Source organism: Drosophila erecta, unplaced genomic scaffold (assembly GCF_003286155.1).
Source record: "Drosophila erecta strain 14021-0224.00,06,07 unplaced genomic scaffold, DereRS2 tig00000055-arrow-pilon, whole genome shotgun sequence".
In the NCBI taxonomy this organism is placed as follows: Eukaryota; Metazoa; Arthropoda; class Insecta; order Diptera; family Drosophilidae; genus Drosophila; species Drosophila erecta.
In genome coordinates this window covers 20,461,824-20,482,732 of record NW_020825200.1, presented here as the reverse complement: position 1 = coordinate 20,482,732, position 20,909 = coordinate 20,461,824, and the positions used below count along the sequence as shown (strand labels likewise).

At 39.4% G+C, this 20,909-nt stretch overlaps 1 protein-coding gene across 1 annotated transcript; it reads left to right on the top strand.

The window, feature by feature from the left end:
• The first annotated feature begins 16,208 nt into the window (after positions 1-16,208).
• Positions 16,209-18,538, top strand: LOC113564047 (endochitinase A1-like). Its single transcript, XM_026978291.1, has one exon. The coding sequence runs from the start codon at positions 17,906-17,908 to the stop codon at positions 18,536-18,538; it is 633 nt and encodes a 210-aa protein (XP_026834092.1). The 5' UTR covers positions 16,209-17,905.
• The last annotated feature ends 2,371 nt before the right edge of the window (positions 18,539-20,909 follow it).

Genomic DNA, 20,909 nt, shown 5'->3' with positions numbered 1-20,909 from the left:
TTAGTCAGGTTTCTGGTATTTTATAATACTGTTCTTTAACAGTTCCCACAATTTTTATACTCTTCGTTTATATTAAGTACCGAGTACATGGGGCGTAAACAACAACACTGCGCTGCCGAGAGGCGGAAACTCATTAAAAAACTGATTTCTTCTCGAAAGACTTACAGTGGCTCAGAGCTTATTTCAACCAGCGTCTATCTGAAACTTCAACGGTCTGTAGAAGCTCAACTTGAAATTTTATAAAAAAAATTTAAACGCAACATATTTCTTGTATGTTTCAAGATATTACATACTAACTTATTTTATTTTTAATAATTTTGGTATTTTTTTTAAGAATTAATAATGAAAATGTACCTCAAGACAATGCAACAGCTTATTTTAACCACTTTGTAACAGTGTATGTTCTTATGCTTAGAACTATTAAATTTTTTAAATATTTTGTGTGACCTCTCTTATTGTCAACAACCATTTTAAGCCTTTTCGGCATCGAATCCACTAATTTTTGGGTGAGTTCTGGGGTGGTTTTAGCCCGTTCCTCTACCAAAGCTAGTTTTAGGTCAGATTTATTGGATATTTGGAGTTTTGCCCACAAATTCTCTATAACATTCATTTCTGGCGACTGTGAGCACGGTTACTTATGTGACTTATGTTTTGGGCCATTATCTTGATAAAAGCGAAAATTGTCCCGTATGCCCAGTTGTTCCGCACTATCCAATAAATTTGACTTCAAAATATCGAGGTAAACGCAGTTTATCCATCGTTGTCTCAATTAGATTAGAGAGAATGGCGTGACACTTTGGTTTGAACTCTTGCCGCTATCGGACTTGCTGCGCTAATAATATTGCAGACTCTGAAAATATAAACTATCCGAAAATTATAAATTCATATCAATTATATCAACTGCTGTTGCAGCTCACACATTTCCGTCCCATCATTGAGGTAGAGTGCTTGGCAACCTTATTTTACGAGGTGTTTCCAGGAAGCATAGGCCACGAGCTCTTCAAGCTTTTTCAATTATGTTGCTCTAGGTAGGTAGTGTTTTGACACTAGCCAGCCGATTTGGCACAATCTAAGCAAACGCTAGCTAATATATATTATCACCATGGTTTGTTAGATTACCAAAAATTGGTTCTCAAAACAAATAATTTGGCTGCACATTTTGTAATGTAAAAATGTAATTCACATATCTGTAACTATAACCTCTAGCTTTATGCGTGTGTAAGTATTGTTATTTGCGCAATTCTGTGCAGTTATGATCACCTGTGTTCATTAAAAAAAACATTGTTTTGACCTGAGAGTTTCAGACATTTTAAAAAACGTTTTACTTCTGTTTTTCCAATAGTTTCCAAAATATGGATAAAAACAACATATAAGGTATAAATTTTGAGGAACAAAATACTACATAACTAACTTCATTTTTGTTAATTATATTTCGGTTGTGATCTAATAGTTTGTTGAATAGCCATATGTTGAAGGGAGTCCACAAATTACTGACTACGTTTGAGAAGAATCCCGCAAAGCTAAGGCATAGAAGTCGGAGACTTCGATACATATCGTTTAATGTCGCCACAGCGGTTTTTGATCGGATTAAGATGGGGAGATAATGCTGGCCAAGGCATTACTTTTATTTTCTTTTGTGAGAACAAATCTTAAGCATTTTGCTCGTGTGTTTTTAGTGTCCATTTTAAGGGCATATTCCATTCAGCATATGACAGCAATACCATAGTAAGTTTGAAAGAACCGCCAATAAAGATCGATTATAGTACGGGTAACCGGTAATGGCGTTGCCATCTAATATTGTTACCGGTATAAAAGTATTAATAGAGATATATATGTATCGATAGAGTTATCGATATTCCGCTATTAGTGTTGCTAAACGTGGCTCCTGTCACCGGTGAAGTTGCCACGAAGTTCCGCCGGCCATTTGCCGATCTCGGCCTATTCTTTTCTTGGCGAGCTGAAATCCAGACGTGTCCATCTCCGAAATCCCGGAGCGGAAGGGACAGGAATTGATAGAGTCTCGTGGACTCGTTCGGAGTCGCTAGCGTCACCCGCCCGGCGTGTCCAGCGGCCAAAAGTGGTTCTCGAGGCAGCGGATTCATTGTTTTGGGGAGAAATCTCGCCAAGAAGCTTTGCATCGGGCGCTCGGCGATCGAGTTACTGAGGGGTTATCCTATGGACGGGTCCGCTGCATAAGTCCTCTAAGGAGTCCCATGAGGATCAACATTGACGAATGAATTGTGACCAGTTTCGTTGCTTGTCGCCTCCTCGAGTGAACACCGTGCAGTCAACAAACACCAGGTTGCCAACTTCATTCACTTAACAAGTGGTGCAAGGTTTTGCTCATCGAAGGCTGTACGCAAGTTTTCTCCTTTTATTTCAAAAATGCAGAATTGGCTCTCATCACTAAAAATAACATTTCTTCAGTGCAGAAAGGGCAGTCTTTTAAAATTTTGCGAATAGTATCGTCGTGTAAATTTTTGTTTGACTTCTGCTTAATTACTTCGGCCAATTTGAGAAGCACAGTCTGCCATCCATATCGTTTCTTCCGATCGGTCTTGAGGATTTCCAGGCTTGGCGGATTTCCAGAACGTGGTTTTGATATAACCGGCACCGTGGAATTGAAGTTAACAACCAATTTTTGTAAGGCAGAGATAGTTCTGCACACTATTTTGCCAATTTCCCGCATTTATTTTCCCTTATTACGAAGTTTCACAATTATTTTCCTCAAATCTGGGTCAGTTTATTTTCCTTCCTGCAACATGGTAAAGCATGTTTTTTTAATAGAATGCGACAAATTTTTAGTTTTTTAAGCACAGTTTTATGTAATCCAACGGTATAATAAGCTTTTATACCTACCATTTTAAGTTTGTACGCATACTTTTTCTTGTGCATTATCCGTTGAATTTGTATTTTTTACGGTTGATATTAATAATAATTAAGAAAAAAAACGGAAAAAAGGCTGAAAATTTGAAAAAAAAAGATGAAAAACTGGACAGATTTTTTTTATGATTATTTAGTTAACATTTAATTCAATATTTTAAATGTTTCGACCACGACGCATTCGTCCTCAACGTTTGATTCATACGTTGCCATTGTGCCAATGCGTTTCAAATACGTTTCGGGCATTTTATAGGTTTCCTGGTTTCCAGGCGACACTCTTCATGGGACTTAACAGGCAAAAGGGTTATTTTATTTACTTGAGCACAGCACAGTATTTTGCACGTGCTTTTTGGTCTCCCTATGAGCACGAATTTGATCAATTTTTGCATTTATGCTGAACTTGCAGTATTTGCAAAAGCCTTTGTTTTTATCACTTTGGTCCTTTGTTAACCAATTTTTAAAATCTGGCTGGTCAAGCCAGAAATTGCGAAATTTTTATTTATACCCCTCTTTAGGCATTTTGGCAGAAATCACAAAATTTTTGCTTTTGTATATTATTTTGTTTGTATTCTTCTTTAGGCAATTTGACAAAGTGAGTTCGATATTATACGATTACACACAATATCGGTAACATGTTGCTTAAAAGAGATGCCACATAGTTTGCAAAAAAAAAAATGTGGAATTATACCAATTATACATTGTCTAAAAAGGACAGATTTCTGGATAGAAAAACTTAAAAAAGGACAGATTTCCGGGTGGGGGCTGTTTGACATTTTTTTCGGATGAAGCAGTAAAAAGCAGGACAGATCTGTCCGCAAAAGGCCTAAATTGGCATCACTGATAAGAAGTGAAGCACAAATCCCCGTTAGTTAAGCACAACATTGTCATCCCTTTCTGTCAGAATAGAAGATCGAATGCGAAACTCGTGCATTGCGTCATTGGTAACTTGCTCTGAAAGTGGACCGTTGGAATAAAGTTATATTAAGCTTTGATATCAGAAGTGCTCTTTACTCACAATGCCTCACAATGAAAATAAGCGCACTCAAATCCAAAAGAGAAGAAAGACAGTATATAGGGAGGATCGACAAAGGGAAAAATCAACTTTATTGTTGATGTTGTTGTTGTTATCGCAACCTGTTGTAGTCCGTGACCATTTATTCCGTACACAAAAATAATTTATTTCAAATTGTCCCTTTGTTCAAGCTCGCTTTTTTTTGGAATCAGTTTTCTTTTTGATTAGGTTAATTCGGTTTAATATAGACGTACCGCTCCATTTTCAGTCGCGCGAAAGCGCTTTCTGCGAATCTGTCGGGAGGGGTATAAGGGTTTTATATCACTTTCGGGGTTGTTACCACGGCACTATTCCCCATAGTGACCTGATTTTTTGGCATAAATTAATATCTCGTGAACTATTTAAGATACGATGATAATTTTTTTTTAGTCTTATACACACCTTTATAATTATTTTGGCAAAGTGAGCGTGTCGGACTTGTAAGTCTTATTTCTGGATTCTGTAGCCATTCTCCAAAATAGCCGACAGGAAGAACTGTGTTTTCAAGAATCTGTTTGGAGTGAACCAGAATCTTGTGGAAGCCAGGGAAGCTTGTCAATAATTAGTTCCCCGGTTTTATGGCCAGAGCGTCTTCAGCGGTAGAGCGCACAAGATGTTGTACGGGCTTGCTTATCCACTTCCTAATGATCTTCGCTTTAGCTGGGTTAAAGACTAGTATTTTAAGTACTGCAGCCAGATCGTTGAGCCCCTTCTTCTGTGTTGGTACACTCGACGCTTGCAACAAAGGGTTATGTTTCTGGGTAATACAAAAAAATTGAAATTTGTATTAAATTAGTTCTTGCCCGAAACAAAACTAAAAGGCGAGTTATTTTTAAAACCATTAATATTGCTAAAAATATTGGCTTCAAAGTGGCTTGTTTATAATCAAGGAAGTAACAATAGAAAACGAACCTCATTACTTGAAGTCTCAAATGAGAAACCTTGCTAAACCTTTAATAATAAATAATATTCTGTATTTTACGACATTTCGCATGGTATCAAGTCTATAAGGGATATTTATCAAAAAGCTAAGTTTAGCTTTTTTTTAGCTCCCCCTTGTGAGGAGTCTTAAAATCGAGGTGCAGGGGAATATAGAAGGAGTTAAGGGCAACCAGGTCAAAGGGGAAGTAATGGACCTTGGACCCGAGCAAAGCGGAGAGACCGTGAACTTGGACTCAATCTGGCCAAGGGCACAGAGGTCGAACGGTAACGGTGCGGGCTTTGGACAAGCACAAAGAGGACGCACCGTGAACTAACGGGATCTGGGTTGGACCTTTATACAAATGTAAATTTGTATTAAATTATATCTTGCCCGAATCAAATATAAAAGGCGAATAAAATGCGAATGTAATTCACATATCTGTAACTATAACCTCTAGCTTTATGCGTGTGTAAGTATTGTTATTTGCGCAATTCTGTGCAGTTATGATCACCTGTGTTCATTAAAAAAAACATTGTTTTGACCTGAGAGTTTCAGACATTTTAAAAAACGTTTTACTTCTGTTTTTCCAATAGTTTCCAAAATATGGATAAAAACAACATATAAGGTATAAATTTTGAGGAACAAAATACTACATAACTAACTTCATTTTTGTTAATTATATTTCGGTTGTGATCTAATAGTTTGTTGAATAGCCATATGTTGAAGGGAGTCCACAAATTACTGACTACGTTTGAGAAGAATCCCGCAAAGCTAAGGCATAGAAGTCGGAGACTTCGATACATATCGTTTAATGTCGCCACAGCGGTTTTTGATCGGATTAAGATGGGGAGATAATGCTGGCCAAGGCATTACTTTTATTTTCTTTTGTGAGAACAAATCTTAAGCATTTTGCTCGTGTGTTTTTAGTGTCCATTTTAAGGGCATATTCCATTCAGCATATGACAGCAATACCATAGTAAGTTTGAAAGAACCGCCAATAAAGATCGATTATAGTACGGGTAACCGGTAATGGCGTTGCCATCTAATATTGTTACCGGTATAAAAGTATTAATAGAGATATATATGTATCGATAGAGTTATCGATATTCCGCTATTAGTGTTGCTAAACGTGGCTCCTGTCACCGGTGAAGTTGCCACGAAGTTCCGCCGGCCATTTGCCGATCTCGGCCTATTCTTTTCTTGGCGAGCTGAAATCCAGACGTGTCCATCTCCGAAATCCCGGAGCGGAAGGGACAGGAATTGATAGAGTCTCGTGGACTCGTTCGGAGTCGCTAGCGTCACCCGCCCGGCGTGTCCAGCGGCCAAAAGTGGTTCTCGAGGCAGCGGATTCATTGTTTTGGGGAGAAATCTCGCCAAGAAGCTTTGCATCGGGCGCTCGGCGATCGAGTTACTGAGGGGTTATCCTATGGACGGGTCCGCTGCATAAGTCCTCTAAGGAGTCCCATGAGGATCAACATTGACGAATGAATTGTGACCAGTTTCGTTGCTTGTCGCCTCCTCGAGTGAACACCGTGCAGTCAACAAACACCAGGTTGCCAACTTCATTCACTTAACAAGTGGTGCAAGGTTTTGCTCATCGAAGGCTGTACGCAAGTTTTCTCCTTTTATTTCAAAAATGCAGAATTGGCTCTCATCACTAAAAATAACATTTCTTCAGTGCAGAAAGGGCAGTCTTTTAAAATTTTGCGAATAGTATCGTCGTGTAAATTTTTGTTTGACTTCTGCTTAATTACTTCGGCCAATTTGAGAAGCACAGTCTGCCATCCATATCGTTTCTTCCGATCGGTCTTGAGGATTTCCAGGCTTGGCGGATTTCCAGAACGTGGTTTTGATATAACCGGCACCGTGGAATTGAAGTTAACAACCAATTTTTGTAAGGCAGAGATAGTTCTGCACACTATTTTGCCAATTTCCCGCATTTATTTTCCCTTATTACGAAGTTTCACAATTATTTTCCTCAAATCTGGGTCAGTTTATTTTCCTTCCTGCAACATGGTAAAGCATGTTTTTTTAATAGAATGCGACAAATTTTTAGTTTTTTAAGCACAGTTTTATGTAATCCAACGGTATAATAAGCTTTTATACCTACCATTTTAAGTTTGTACGCATACTTTTTCTTGTGCATTATCCGTTGAATTTGTATTTTTTACGGTTGATATTAATAATAATTAAGAAAAAAAACGGAAAAAAGGCTGAAAATTTGAAAAAAAAAAGATGAAAAACTGGACAGATTTTTTTTATGATTATTTAGTTAACATTTAATTCAATATTTTAAATGTTTCGACCACGACGCATTCGTCCTCAACGTTTGATTCATACGTTGCCATTGTGCCAATGCGTTTCAAATACGTTTCGGGCATTTTATAGGTTTCCTGGTTTCCAGGCGACACTCTTCATGGGACTTAACAGGCAAAAGGGTTATTTTATTTACTTGAGCACAGCACAGTATTTTGCACGTGCTTTTTGGTCTCCCTATGAGCACGAATTTGATCAATTTTTGCATTTATGCTGAACTTGCAGTATTTGCAAAAGCCTTTGTTTTTATCACTTTGGTCCTTTGTTAACCAATTTTTAAAATCTGGCTGGTCAAGCCAGAAATTGCGAAATTTTTATTTATACCCCTCTTTAGGCATTTTGGCAGAAATCACAAAATTTTTGCTTTTGTATATTATTTTGTTTGTATTCTTCTTTAGGCAATTTGACAAAGTGAGTTCGATATTATACGATTACACACAATATCGGTAACATGTTGCTTAAAAGAGATGCCACATAGTTTGCAAAAAAAAAAATGTGGAATTATACCAATTATACATTGTCTAAAAAGGACAGATTTCTGGATAGAAAAACTTAAAAAAGGACAGATTTCCGGGTGGGGGCTGTTTGACATTTTTTTCGGATGAAGCAGTAAAAAGCAGGACAGATCTGTCCGCAAAAGGCCTAAATTGGCATCACTGATAAGAAGTGAAGCACAAATCCCCGTTAGTTAAGCACAACATTGTCATCCCTTTCTGTCAGAATAGAAGATCGAATGCGAAACTCGTGCATTGCGTCATTGGTAACTTGCTCTGAAAGTGGACCGTTGGAATAAAGTTATATTAAGCTTTGATATCAGAAGTGCTCTTTACTCACAATGCCTCACAATGAAAATAAGCGCACTCAAATCCAAAAGAGAAGAAAGACAGTATATAGGGAGGATCGACAAAGGGAAAAATCAACTTTATTGTTGATGTTGTTGTTGTTATCGCAACCTGTTGTAGTCCGTGACCATTTATTCCGTACACAAAAATAATTTATTTCAAATTGTCCCTTTGTTCAAGCTCGCTTTTTTTTGGAATCAGTTTTCTTTTTGATTAGGTTAATTCGGTTTAATATAGACGTACCGCTCCATTTTCAGTCGCGCGAAAGCGCTTTCTGCGAATCTGTCGGGAGGGGTATAAGGGTTTTATATCACTTTCGGGGTTGTTACCACGGCACTATTCCCCATAGTGACCTGATTTTTTGGCATAAATTAATATCTCGTGAACTATTTAAGATACGATGATAATTTTTTTTTAGTCTTATACACACCTTTATAATTATTTTGGCAAAGTGAGCGTGTCGGACTTGTAAGTCTTATTTCTGGATTCTGTAGCCATTCTCCAAAATAGCCGACAGGAAGAACTGTGTTTTCAAGAATCTGTTTGGAGTGAACCAGAATCTTGTGGAAGCCAGGGAAGCTTGTCAATAATTAGTTCCCCGGTTTTATGGCCAGAGCGTCTTCAGCGGTAGAGCGCACAAGATGTTGTACGGGCTTGCTTATCCACTTCCTAATGATCTTCGCTTTAGCTGGGTTAAAGACTAGTATTTTAAGTACTGCAGCCAGATCGTTGAGCCCCTTCTTCTGTGCTGGTACACTCGACGCTTGCAACAAAGGGTTATGTTTCTGGGTAATAAAAAAAAATTGAAATTTGTATTAAATTAGTTCTTGCCCGAAACAAAACTAAAAGGCGAGTTATTTTTAAAACCATTAATATTGCTAAAAATATTGGCTTCAAAGTGGCTTGTTTATAATCAAGGAAGTAACAATAGAAAACGAACCTCATTACTTGAAGTCTCAAATGAGAAACCTTGCTAAACCTTTAATAATAAATAATATTCTGTATTTTACGACATTTCGCATGGTATCAAGTCTATAAGGGATATTTATCAAAAAGCTAAGTTTAGCTTTTTTTTAGCTCCCCCTTGTGAGGAGTCTTAAAATCGAGGTGCAGGGGAATATAGAAGGAGTTAAGGGCAACCAGGTCAAAGGGGAAATAATGGACCTTGGACCCGAGCAAAGCGGAGAGACCGTGAACTTGGACTCAATCTGGCCAAGGGCACAGAGGTCGAACGGTAACGGTGCGGGCTTTGGACAAGCACAAAGAGGACGCACCGTGAACTAACGGGATCTGGGTTGGACCTTTATACAAATGTAAATTTGTATTAAATTATATCTTGCCCGAATCAAATATAAAAGGCGAATAAAATGCGAATGTAATTCACATATCTGTAACTATAACCTCTAGCTTTATGCGTGTGTAAGTATTGTTATTTGCGCAATTCTGTGCAGTTATGATCACCTGTGTTCATTAAAAAAAACATTGTTTTGACCTGAGAGTTTCAGACATTTTAAAAAACGTTTTACTTCTGTTTTTCCAATAGTTTCCAAAATATGGATAAAAACAACATATAAGGTATAAATTTTGAGGAACAAAATACTACATAACTAACTTCATTTTTGTTAATTATATTTCGGTTGTGATCTAATAGTTTGTTGAATAGCCATATGTTGAAGGGAGTCCACAAATTACTGACTACGTTTGAGAAGAATCCCGCAAAGCTAAGGCATAGAAGTCGGAGACTTCGATACATATCGTTTAATGTCGCCACAGCGGTTTTTGATCGGATTAAGATGGGGAGATAATGCTGGCCAAGGCATTACTTTTATTTTCTTTTGTGAGAACAAATCTTAAGCATTTTGCTCGTGTGTTTTTAGTGTCCATTTTAAGGGCATATTCCATTCAGCATATGACAGCAATACCATAGTAAGTTTGAAAGAACCGCCAATAAAGATCGATTATAGTACGGGTAACCGGTAATGGCGTTGCCATCTAATATTGTTACCGGTATAAAAGTATTAATAGAGATATATATGTATCGATAGAGTTATCGATATTCCGCTATTAGTGTTGCTAAACGTGGCTCCTGTCACCGGTGAAGTTGCCACGAAGTTCCGCCGGCCATTTGCCGATCTCGGCCTATTCTTTTCTTGGCGAGCTGAAATCCAGACGTGTCCATCTCCGAAATCCCGGAGCGGAAGGGACAGGAATTGATAGAGTCTCGTGGACTCGTTCGGAGTCGCTAGCGTCACCCGCCCGGCGTGTCCAGCGGCCAAAAGTGGTTCTCGAGGCAGCGGATTCATTGTTTTGGGGAGAAATCTCGCCAAGAAGCTTTGCATCGGGCGCTCGGCGATCGAGTTACTGAGGGGTTATCCTATGGACGGGTCCGCTGCATAAGTCCTCTAAGGAGTCCCATGAGGATCAACATTGACGAATGAATTGTGACCAGTTTCGTTGCTTGTCGCCTCCTCGAGTGAACACCGTGCAGTCAACAAACACCAGGTTGCCAACTTCATTCACTTAACAAGTGGTGCAAGGTTTTGCTCATCGAAGGCTGTACGCAAGTTTTCTCCTTTTATTTCAAAAATGCAGAATTGGCTCTCATCACTAAAAATAACATTTCTTCAGTGCAGAAAGGGCAGTCTTTTAAAATTTTGCGAATAGTATCGTCGTGTAAATTTTTGTTTGACTTCTGCTTAATTACTTCGGCCAATTTGAGAAGCACAGTCTGCCATCCATATCGTTTCTTCCGATCGGTCTTGAGGATTTCCAGGCTTGGCGGATTTCCAGAACGTGGTTTTGATATAACCGGCACCGTGGAATTAAAGTTAACAACCAATTTTTGTAAGGAAGAGATAGTTCTGCACACTATTTTGCCAATTTCCCGCATTTATTTTCCCTTATTACGAAGTTTCACAATTATTTTCCTCAAATCTGGGTCAGTTTATTTTCCTTCCTGCAACATGGTAAAGCATGTTTTTTTAATAGAATGCGACAAATTTTTAGTTATTTAAGCACAGTTTTATGTAATCCAACGGTATAATAAGCTTTTATACCTACCATTTTAAGTTTGTACGCATACTTTTTCTGGTGCATTATCCGTTGAATTTGTATTTTTTACGGTTGATATTAATAATAATTAAGAAAAAAAACGGAAAAAAGGCTGAAAATTTGAAAAAAAAAAGATGAAAAACTGGACAGATTTTTTTTATGATTATTTAGTTAACATTTAATTCAATATTTTAAATGTTTCGACCACGACGCATTCGTCCTCAACGTTTGATTCATACGTTGCCATTGTGCCAATGCGTTTCAAATACGTTTCGGGCATTTTATAGGTTTCCTGGTTTCCAGGCGACACACTTCATGGGACTTAACAGGCAAAAGGGTTATTTTATTTACTTGAGCACAGCACAGTATTTTGCACGTGCTTTTTGGTCTCCCTATGAGCACGAATTTGATCAATTTTTGCATTTATGCTGAACTTGCAGTATTTGCAAAAGCCTTTGTTTTTATCACTTTAGTCCTTTGTTAACCAATTTTTAAAATCTGGCTGGTCAAGCCAGAAATTGCGAAATTTTTATTTATACCCCTCTTTAGGCATTTTGGCAGAAATCACAAAATTTTTGCTTTTGTATATTATTTTGTTTGTATTCTTCTTTAGGCAATTTGACAAAGTGAGTTCGATATTATACGATTACACACAATATCGGTAACATGTTGCTTAAAAGAGATGCCACATAGTTTGCAAAAAAAAAAATGTGGAATTATACCAATTATACATTGTCTAAAAAGGACAGATTTCTGGATAGAAAAACTTAAAAAAGGACAGATTTCCGGGTGGGGGCTGTTTGACGTTTTTTTCGGATGAAGCAGTAAAAAGCAGGACAGATCTGTCCGCAAAAGGCCTAAATTGGCATCACTGATAAGAAGTGAAGCACAAATCCCCGTTAGTTAAGCACAACATTGTCATCCCTTTCTGTCAGAATAGAAGATCGAATGCGAAACTCGTGCATTGCGTCATTGGTAACTTGCTCTGAAAGTGGACCGTTGGAATAAAGTTATATTAAGCTTTGATATCAGAAGTGCTCTTTACTCACAATGCCTCACAATGAAAATAAGCGCACTCAAATCCAAAAGAGAAGAAAGACAGTATATAGGGAGGATCGACAAAGGGAAAAATCAACTTTATTGTTGATGTTGTTGTTGTTATCGCAACCTGTTGTAGTCCGTGACCATTTATTCCGTACACAAAAATAATTTATTTCAAATTGTCCCTTTGTTCAAGCTCGCTTTTTTTTGGAATCAGTTTTCTTTTTGATTAGGTTAATTCGGTTTAATATAGACGTACCGCTCCATTTTCAGTCGCGCGAAAGCGCTTTCTGCGAATCTGTCGGGAGGGGTATAAGGGTTTTATATCACTTTCGGGGTTGTTACCACGGCACTATTCCCCATAGTGACCTGATTTTTTGGCATAAATTAATATCTCGTGAACTATTTAAGATACGATGATAATTTTTTTTTAGTCTTATACACACCTTTATAATTATTTTGGCAAAGTGAGCGTGTCGGACTTGTAAGTCTTATTTCTGGATTCTGTAGCCATTCTCCAAAATAGCCGACAGGAAGAACTGTGTTTTCAAGAATCTGTTTGGAGTGAACCAGAATCTTGTGGAAGCCAGGGAAGCTTGTCAATAATTAGTTCCCCGGTTTTATGGCCAGAGCGTCTTCAGCGGTAGAGCGCACAAGATGTTGTACGGGCTTGCTTATCCACTTCCTAATGATCTTCGCTTTAGCTGGGTTAAAGACTAGTATTTTAAGTACTGCAGCCAGATCGTTGAGCCCCTTCTTCTGTGCTGGTACACTCGACGCTTGCAACAAAGGGTTATGTTTCTGGGTAATAAAAAAAAATTGAAATTTGTATTAAATTAGTTCTTGCCCGAAACAAAACTAAAAGGCGAGTTATTTTTAAAACCATTAATATTGCTAAAAATATTGGCTTCAAAGTGGCTTGTTTATAATCAAGGAAGTAACAATAGAAAACGAACCTCATTACTTGAAGTCTCAAATGAGAAACCTTGCTAAACCTTTAATAATAAAAAATATTCTGTATTTTACGACATTTCGCATGGTATCAAGTCTATAAGGGATATTTATCAAAAAGCTAAGTTTAGCTTTTTTTTAGCTTCCCCTTGTGAGGAGTCTTAAAATCGAGGTGCAGGGGAATATAGAAGGAGTTAAGGGCAACCAGGTCAAAGGGGAAATAATGGACCTTGGACCCGAGCAAAGCGGAGAGACCGTGAACTTGGACTCAATCTGGCCAAGGGCACAGAGGTCGAACGGTAACGGTGCGGGCTTTGGACAAGCACAAAGAGGACGCACCGTGAACTAACGGGATCTGGGTTGGACCTTTATACAAATGTAAATTTGTATTAAATTATATCTTGCCCGAATCAAATATAAAAGGCGATTGCTTAAAAATTATTATTTATAAAAACATTAATATTGCTGAAAATATTGTATTTAAAGAAATGATGTTATTTATGATCAAGGAGGTAACAATATAAAATGTTCCTCATTTCTTGAAGTCACCAATGAGAAACTTTAATTTAACTTTAATAATTAAAAATATATATTTTATGTCATTCCGCGTCTCTTCAAGTCTATAAGGAATTATTTTATTTTGAAACTCCTGACAGATTAGTTGACTTTGATGTCATACGAGAGGTATGTATGTATACGAATTACAGTGGCTCGCAGATTATTTCGCGCAGTAGCTAAACAAAAGTTATGTCGTAACTAAAAAGATAACGGAAAGATGTAAACGCAGTATTTTAACTAGAAGTTCAAACATATTTAATAGGCAAAAGCGATTTTCTTAATTATAAATCAATACAAATATTCAACCAAAACAAAATTTTCGGGCTTTTTCATTAGCTTATTATTATTATATATTTCGTACAGTTCGTTCTGCTTAACTTTTTAAGCTCGTATTTTGTGTGTCCTCTTTTCTATTTAAGGCCACCCTTAAGACGTTTTCCCATTGAAGAAATTAATTTTTTAGTTGTTGTGATCTGGTATTCCCTGACGAATCTTTGAATTATGTATTGCTCCGTGCTTAGGCACAATTTCTGCAGTAACCCGCATCCTTTTTTCATTTTTAAAATGTTTAAGAACAAGTTCCCGCTGATCAATAGATGTTCCCATTTCGGTGAATTCCCGGAATCTTGATATTGAGGTGTGACCATGCTCGAAAACATAGAATATACATATTTAAAAGCCATATTAACATATGTACATTAAATTAGCGTAGAAAATAAAATAGTTAACTCTGAGTTGACGTGAAAAAATATCATTTTACATCATGGTTTGTGTCTTGGCTTATGCGTGCTGTGTTATTAGAAGCGAACTAAATGTTATTTAAAACAGGCAATACACGAAGATTTAAATATTATAGTTATATTTTATTTATATATTTGGTTGAACAGAACCCAAACGAAAAAAAATACTCTGTTTCGGTTCATTTGTTTTCTAAAAAACTCTACCACTCCGGTTCACTATGCGGATTAGCCTAGACCATTTTCAATGCAGTAAAAAAGAGGAAAAACGTTTGTTGATTTGTCGAAAAATCTTGATTTTTAAGCAGTTTTAAAATTTTTGAAATCGGGTGCATGGTTACCAGATTAAAACACGCCAGTAGTTGATTAGTTAATCTTTTTCATTTTGCGATATGGTATATTTTGAGCTTTATATTCTTCCAATGATGTTGTTAAACTTATTTTGTTAATATATAGTGTTTTTTTAGACTTCTGTGAATATTGAATGTTAATTTAAAATTAATATTAAAATTACTCGAAAATAAATAAAAGGGTTTGGATGGTTTTTTAGGCTGAAGCGAATTATGGGATTAACTTTCTATGAAGCATGCAAATGGATTAACTTACAGGTCTACATTGAAATACTGCGAAATTTCAACAACAACAAATTTTAAGAGTAATCTGGTAAGGGTAATCAATTTATATAAAAACAAATACTTGCTGACATTAAAAAAACTTTTTTTTCTTTTGGCGATAGCTTACAGGGCAAATGTTTAATATTAATTAACGATGTTTACCAAACATCATGGAGTCGCCAACAATTTCGAACTGGTTTGATTCTCTACTTAGTTGACATACGTATCTTTAGAATTATCTAGAAATATTCCAAAAAGTCATCACTGCTTTTTTGAACTCCTTGTTGACAAAAGCTGTCTGCTATATCAAGCTGAGCTTTACACTAAGAGAATTTACAAGACCCACAATTTAGAAGTCGACTTTTTTTTGGGTTTTTAAAATTGTGATAGTGCTCCAATAAAATTTCCAGCTTAGATATTATATTGAGAAATCGTATTATTGATAATAATTTAGTTTATTATTATTTAAACATATATACACATATTTACTAAAATGTTGAGCGGAGTACAAATAAGTAATGCAAATAAAATGCAGCATTGTGGTTGTTTTTCTACCCTTCCCCTTGCCGTAAAGTTTTCTCCTTGTATTTATGTATGCATCTGTCTCAATCTCATTTTCACTCTCTCTCTCTCTCTCTCTGTTTGCTGCACCTTAATAGCTTTGCGGAAAATGCATTGCAAAATGCGAACGCAAACTTAGTTCACTTCTCACTCTCACGCAGTGCATTCGCTAAAAGTGTATTTTTGCATGTTCAATAAAGCATATCGAATGTAATACTGAATGAGCTATTTGTTGTAGAGCCTTAGTGAGCTCAAACATTTTGATTGTATCAGATGTTGAAGTCCTCGGAAATGAATTCATTATAATTAATTAAGGTGCTCACATGCTTGGTGCAGTGTAAAACGTTCAATAGAAACAAACATTTTCTTGGCAGAGTGAAACTGGCCAGGAAACGAGTTTTGTCGCACTCGCACACACCCGCAAAATTCTCGCGTAAACATGTCTTCTTTGTCCCTCCTGTTTTTGCATTTAGTTGCATCACACACACGTACGCACACGTACGTAATAAAAGCACGTGTTGTGTTTGCTCCCACCACCACTTTTAAAACAGTTGCGATTTTAGATTGTGTTTGTGAGAGCTGGTCTGGCTGCCTTTCTTTTGTTTTGTTATTGTTTGTTTTTTTACCATGGCTTTGTTTACTTTACTCTTTTTTTCATACAAGCCTCGTGTATTTTGTTTTTGTGCTTGACTCTTTCGGCCTTATTGAATGTGTGGGCCATAACAGATATAGCCAAGATATTGGTTATGGGTGCATATAGTCCACACATCTGTATTTATGTAGCTTCAAATTCGAGCTCAAGTTCCCTTATAACCATGCTCGCTTGGGTGAACCGGTTTCGAGTTTTGTCGCACCGCAAAAACCTCTTGTATTCTGATTAGTTCCCACACATATCAACAGGTAGCTGCAGCTCGAGCCGCTTGTGTGTGAGTGAACTTGCCACCGCGGACACATCGGAAGTTGCTGCCCAGCTAGCCAGCCGCCGCCAAATGCTGAAATTCCGAAATACAGAATCTCTGAACTTCCCCAGAAGTTCAAACGCACACACACACAAATAGAACTCACAATGTAGCGCAACAAGCTCCTCCGTCCCCCACACGCCCCGCTGTCTTGACCGCGCTCTCGAAAACCTGCTGCCGCTGCACAGAAATCAAAAGTGAACTCACTGCACGCGGCCCTTTCCCATCCCCTCCCGCTCAACTCGTCGGAGAGCCCCTCGTTGGGCGCCAAATAAAAACGAACGGCAGTTCGTTGCCTTCGTTCTTGCTTCGCGTGCTTCGTATCTTGATTTGTGCCCGGTTCTAGTTGGCTAAGCCATTCGGCTGACACTCGGTCCGTCGCCTCGGCGCTCGTCGGCTCTCTCTTCGGGTGGGGCTGCGGCGCTCGGCCCACTCCCACTCCACTCGGCCCCACTCGCAGTCAGTCGGCAGGCAGAGCAAGAGCAGCCCGCAGCTTTTTCGTGGGGAGATCGCAGTTCTTCGCTTGCCAATCGATGTCGTTCCGGAAATCGTAGTTCTTAGGCTTTGTTTGATTCGGTTACACGGCAATTGGCGGTAATTAGGAGCAGTGGCCATCACATTAATTATTGATAGTACGCGCGGCAGACAAGTTGGCCCCGCGATAAGCAAATCGCCAGTTTGCCGAGTGAGAGGCAGAGTGGAATGCATTTGATTAGATTGCGATGTGTTTGTTCGGCCGTCATTGTTGTCAATAAACAAAAGCTGGCTTGCAGTCACAGCGACTAGGAGGTTAACCTGACTTACCCGTTTCGGTTTTGAATTCGGTTTAATTGCGGCTTTCTCGAGCGAGCCGCGCGATTTTGGCAGTCTTGCAGAATGAATTTCGTTGTGCACCGGAAACAACCGAGAACGAAATAACAATCGGCCATTCACAAAGCCATAAAGCACCACCCTGAAATCGTCTGAAATATCAATCGTATTGAAAAATGTGTGTCATAAGTGCAGAAGTGAAGTGCAGCTTAATGCGAAAAGTCACGAAAGTGCAATTGATTTAAATGAATTTTTGTTTAATTTGTATAAATATTTTCACTACTCGTAACTCGAGAGCCCGACCCACAAAAGTCGGAAAAGTGCAAGTTCATGGGGAAATTTAAATACCAATTTGTGCAAACTGATGGGCAAAATCGGAATGGTGATACCATTTAAAGGCAATGCGGCTTTCAATTGCTGACGAAGAACTTTCAGATTAATGCAATTAAAATTGGCTTTCTGTCGACTAACAATAAACCGTTGAGAATAGCAAATGTGTGCCAAAGCAGATCCAGACTTCTGGCATCAGTTAAGACCAATTAACAGCATCGTTGCGACACTAAATCAAGGAAAATAGTTCCAAGGCGTGCAGCAAACATAAGGAGGAAAATGTCAGCCACTCAGCCGAAGGATACGGCATTGAAGACTACGGAGTCGCCGGCTGAAGCAGCAGCCCCTCTGGCCCCACTCACTGCCAAAACAGCAGTAGCAACGCGGAAAACTTTAACCTCCAGCGCGGCTTTGTCATTGTTTGATCAGCTGAAAAACAGCGTCAATGTAAACAGTTTGACAATTGGCGCCGGCGTCAGCAACAACAGTAGCCCAGAAGCCACTCCATCTAAAACAGCGCCAGCCAGTGCACCCGCCGCCACAACCACACCATCCACACCACCCACATCCAAAACCCCCTCTCCGTCCTCCAATATCGAACTGAAGCCACCGGCCAAGCCCGCGCGACCCTTCACCTCGCCCAGCACCATTGGAATCGTGCAGGGCACCAAACGGGGGCCGGGCGGAGTGGGAGTCGGGCTCGGAGCCCAAGCAGCCAAATTGGATATAAACGCATTGCGATCTCAGCTCTATCAGGGCGCCAGGAAGACTGCAACAACAACTCGAGTAGGAGTCGGCCAAGCCACAACCGTGACAGCAGCCCCCAGAACAACTGGAGGAGAACGCGGGACAAAGGGGTCGAAGAAGCGCTGTCTGGATCGGTACGACTCGTCGGAGTCATCAGACAGGTGAGTGAGCATGTTGTGGCCACAGTAGTGAAGTCTGCAATTCTGCAGGAGAGGGACAGTTCTAGGTTGTAATCCTAATTTGAGTTTATTTATGGTTGATGGCAATGTCTCTTTTTGGAGCAAATTTATGCCAAGGTAACAATAGGTAATCTTACAAAAACTACTTCATACACAATTTTTATTATGGTTAATAATAAAAAACAGGTTTAGTATTCGCAACAAAGACATTCAATAGCAGTTTACCCCGCCCTTCCCCATAAACGCCTTTAATGCCTTCATTAAGCGTCTTAACTAGATGCACGGCCTGGCTATAAACAGAAATGCAAGAGTGCATCTGCGAACCGGCTAGCTGTGCCAAGTCTCGGCCAAAAGCGAATGCTCTAAATATACACACGCGCTGCACTGCCAAAAAGTGAGCCAAAAGTGTGATCTGTAAGACACAAATAGAATGCAGCCCATCACAATCCCGATAAACGCATGAAGCAAATCTGCAATGCCCGCGAGATCTGGAGAACCTAATGGCCGATTGAGCTGAATTTATCGGACAGGTAATCGTTTCAATAATTGTGCAGATCTGGAAAGTGTCCGTCTTGTAAGGGCGCACGAGGCACGCGCCTCATAGATTGCAAATTTATGGCTTACAGATACATATGTATCTACTCAAATGGCAAGCCACAAAACCTCTTGCCGCAATGCCAACTAATTTCCGCTCATTAAAAATGCGCAGCACAGTAGAGGCAGCAGCGGAATGGAAACAAAGGAAGAGCAAAGGCCGCAACGGACTGCAGGCATTTGTATCTGGCAGATACGCACAACATGCGTTCATTTATCAGCCGCAAATGGCGGCTGATGCGCTGCAGTGGCAGAGCTGCTGATTTTCCATATGTGGCGCGTGGGCGGTTGAGCAAACGTCGGCGGCTTCCTGGCTGCATCGATGTAGATATAGATGCAGATACTCGTCCCTACCCCGCTTTGGGGAAAATTAATCTGAAAAGTGGATGGTGCTCTGCGCCTGCCGATCTGCTGCCCAACTGTCGATTATGTGTAGGTTATGTTTCGGTATTTCTGAAATGGTTCTGATTCCACACATATCTACTATCTATACTATGCTAATGGGGCATTTGTATCTGGTTTCGCAGCAGCATGTTCCAAATGTTTTGTGGGCAGCGTTTTGTCAACTAGCCTCGTCACCTCATCACCCCCCAAGATCGCATTCCCCCGTCGACTGGTGAGTGATTCGGGTTGCTCCTCTTCGTTGGCAGTCGGAAATCATTTAAACTTTTGGTCGTTGAACTCTTTTTGATTTATTTATTTTGTTTGTTTCTGTTTCTGTGTCTGTTTTTCTTTCCTTTTTGGTTTTTGTCGCCGCCAAAAGCACTGAATCTTCTTGTAGCTTTGTTTTCCATCATTTTGTTTGTTTCTGCCAGGCAGGTTTTATTTTGATTTCGTTGCGTTTCGGCCGCGTCTTTGCACTGCGACTAGCATTTGCATCTTGGCAAAAAGGCTGCATTTTTGAACTAAACTCTCTCGTTTGCTGGCTCGTTGCAACTTGTGCCAGCCCCAAGCGAACCTAAGCCACAAAAAACAATCCTCTTCCCACTGAGCGTAGCCATTAAATGTATTTATTTTCAGAAAGCAACAAAAATAAAAATACATACATATGTATGTACGTATGCATTTGAGTAAGCCAGCAAGTAACATCCGCAGCCTCGAAGCGGAGGCATTTAACTTTAATTGTCGCTCATAAAGCTGAAACACAACTGCAAGAGTAACTGCCTACTTCAGCACCACAATTGTTGCTGCTGCAGTTGCAGGCGTCGCGTTTGTTTTTTGCATTGTCGCCGGGCTGAGCGAGTGTGTGTGCTATTGATTTTGTCGACTTTGGTCTTACAGGTTTTCCACGTTTTTCCACATACCACGTTTTCCACGAGACCCCGAGAGCGACCCACTGCTCCAATGGCGCGAGTCTTTGCTTTTGCTTTTGCTTTTGCTCTTGGGTTTGCTGATTGTGGGCTGCTGCTGCTGCTGCTGCTGCGGCTGTTGCTGTTGCACTTTTCGCCAAGTCATGCACGGCGGGCAGCGGGCGGCAGGAAGACAATCACCCTGAGATATTGTGTAATCGCCCACGTTGATTTATCTCGTTTAAGTGACTCCGAAGCGGCAGCACAGCACCAGCAATTGCAGTTGCAATGACAGCGGCAACATCGCGCGATGACATCGAAAGTGTAATATAATAAGTTGCAATTGCCAGTGTTTGTATCTCCTTTTGTTGCCGTGGGTCGTGTACTTGGAGTGGTCGTGCTTCTGATGCTATTTGCCATTTCTTGGCATCGCCATTGGAGGCTGCTTTTTGGCCTTTTATCATTCTATATTTG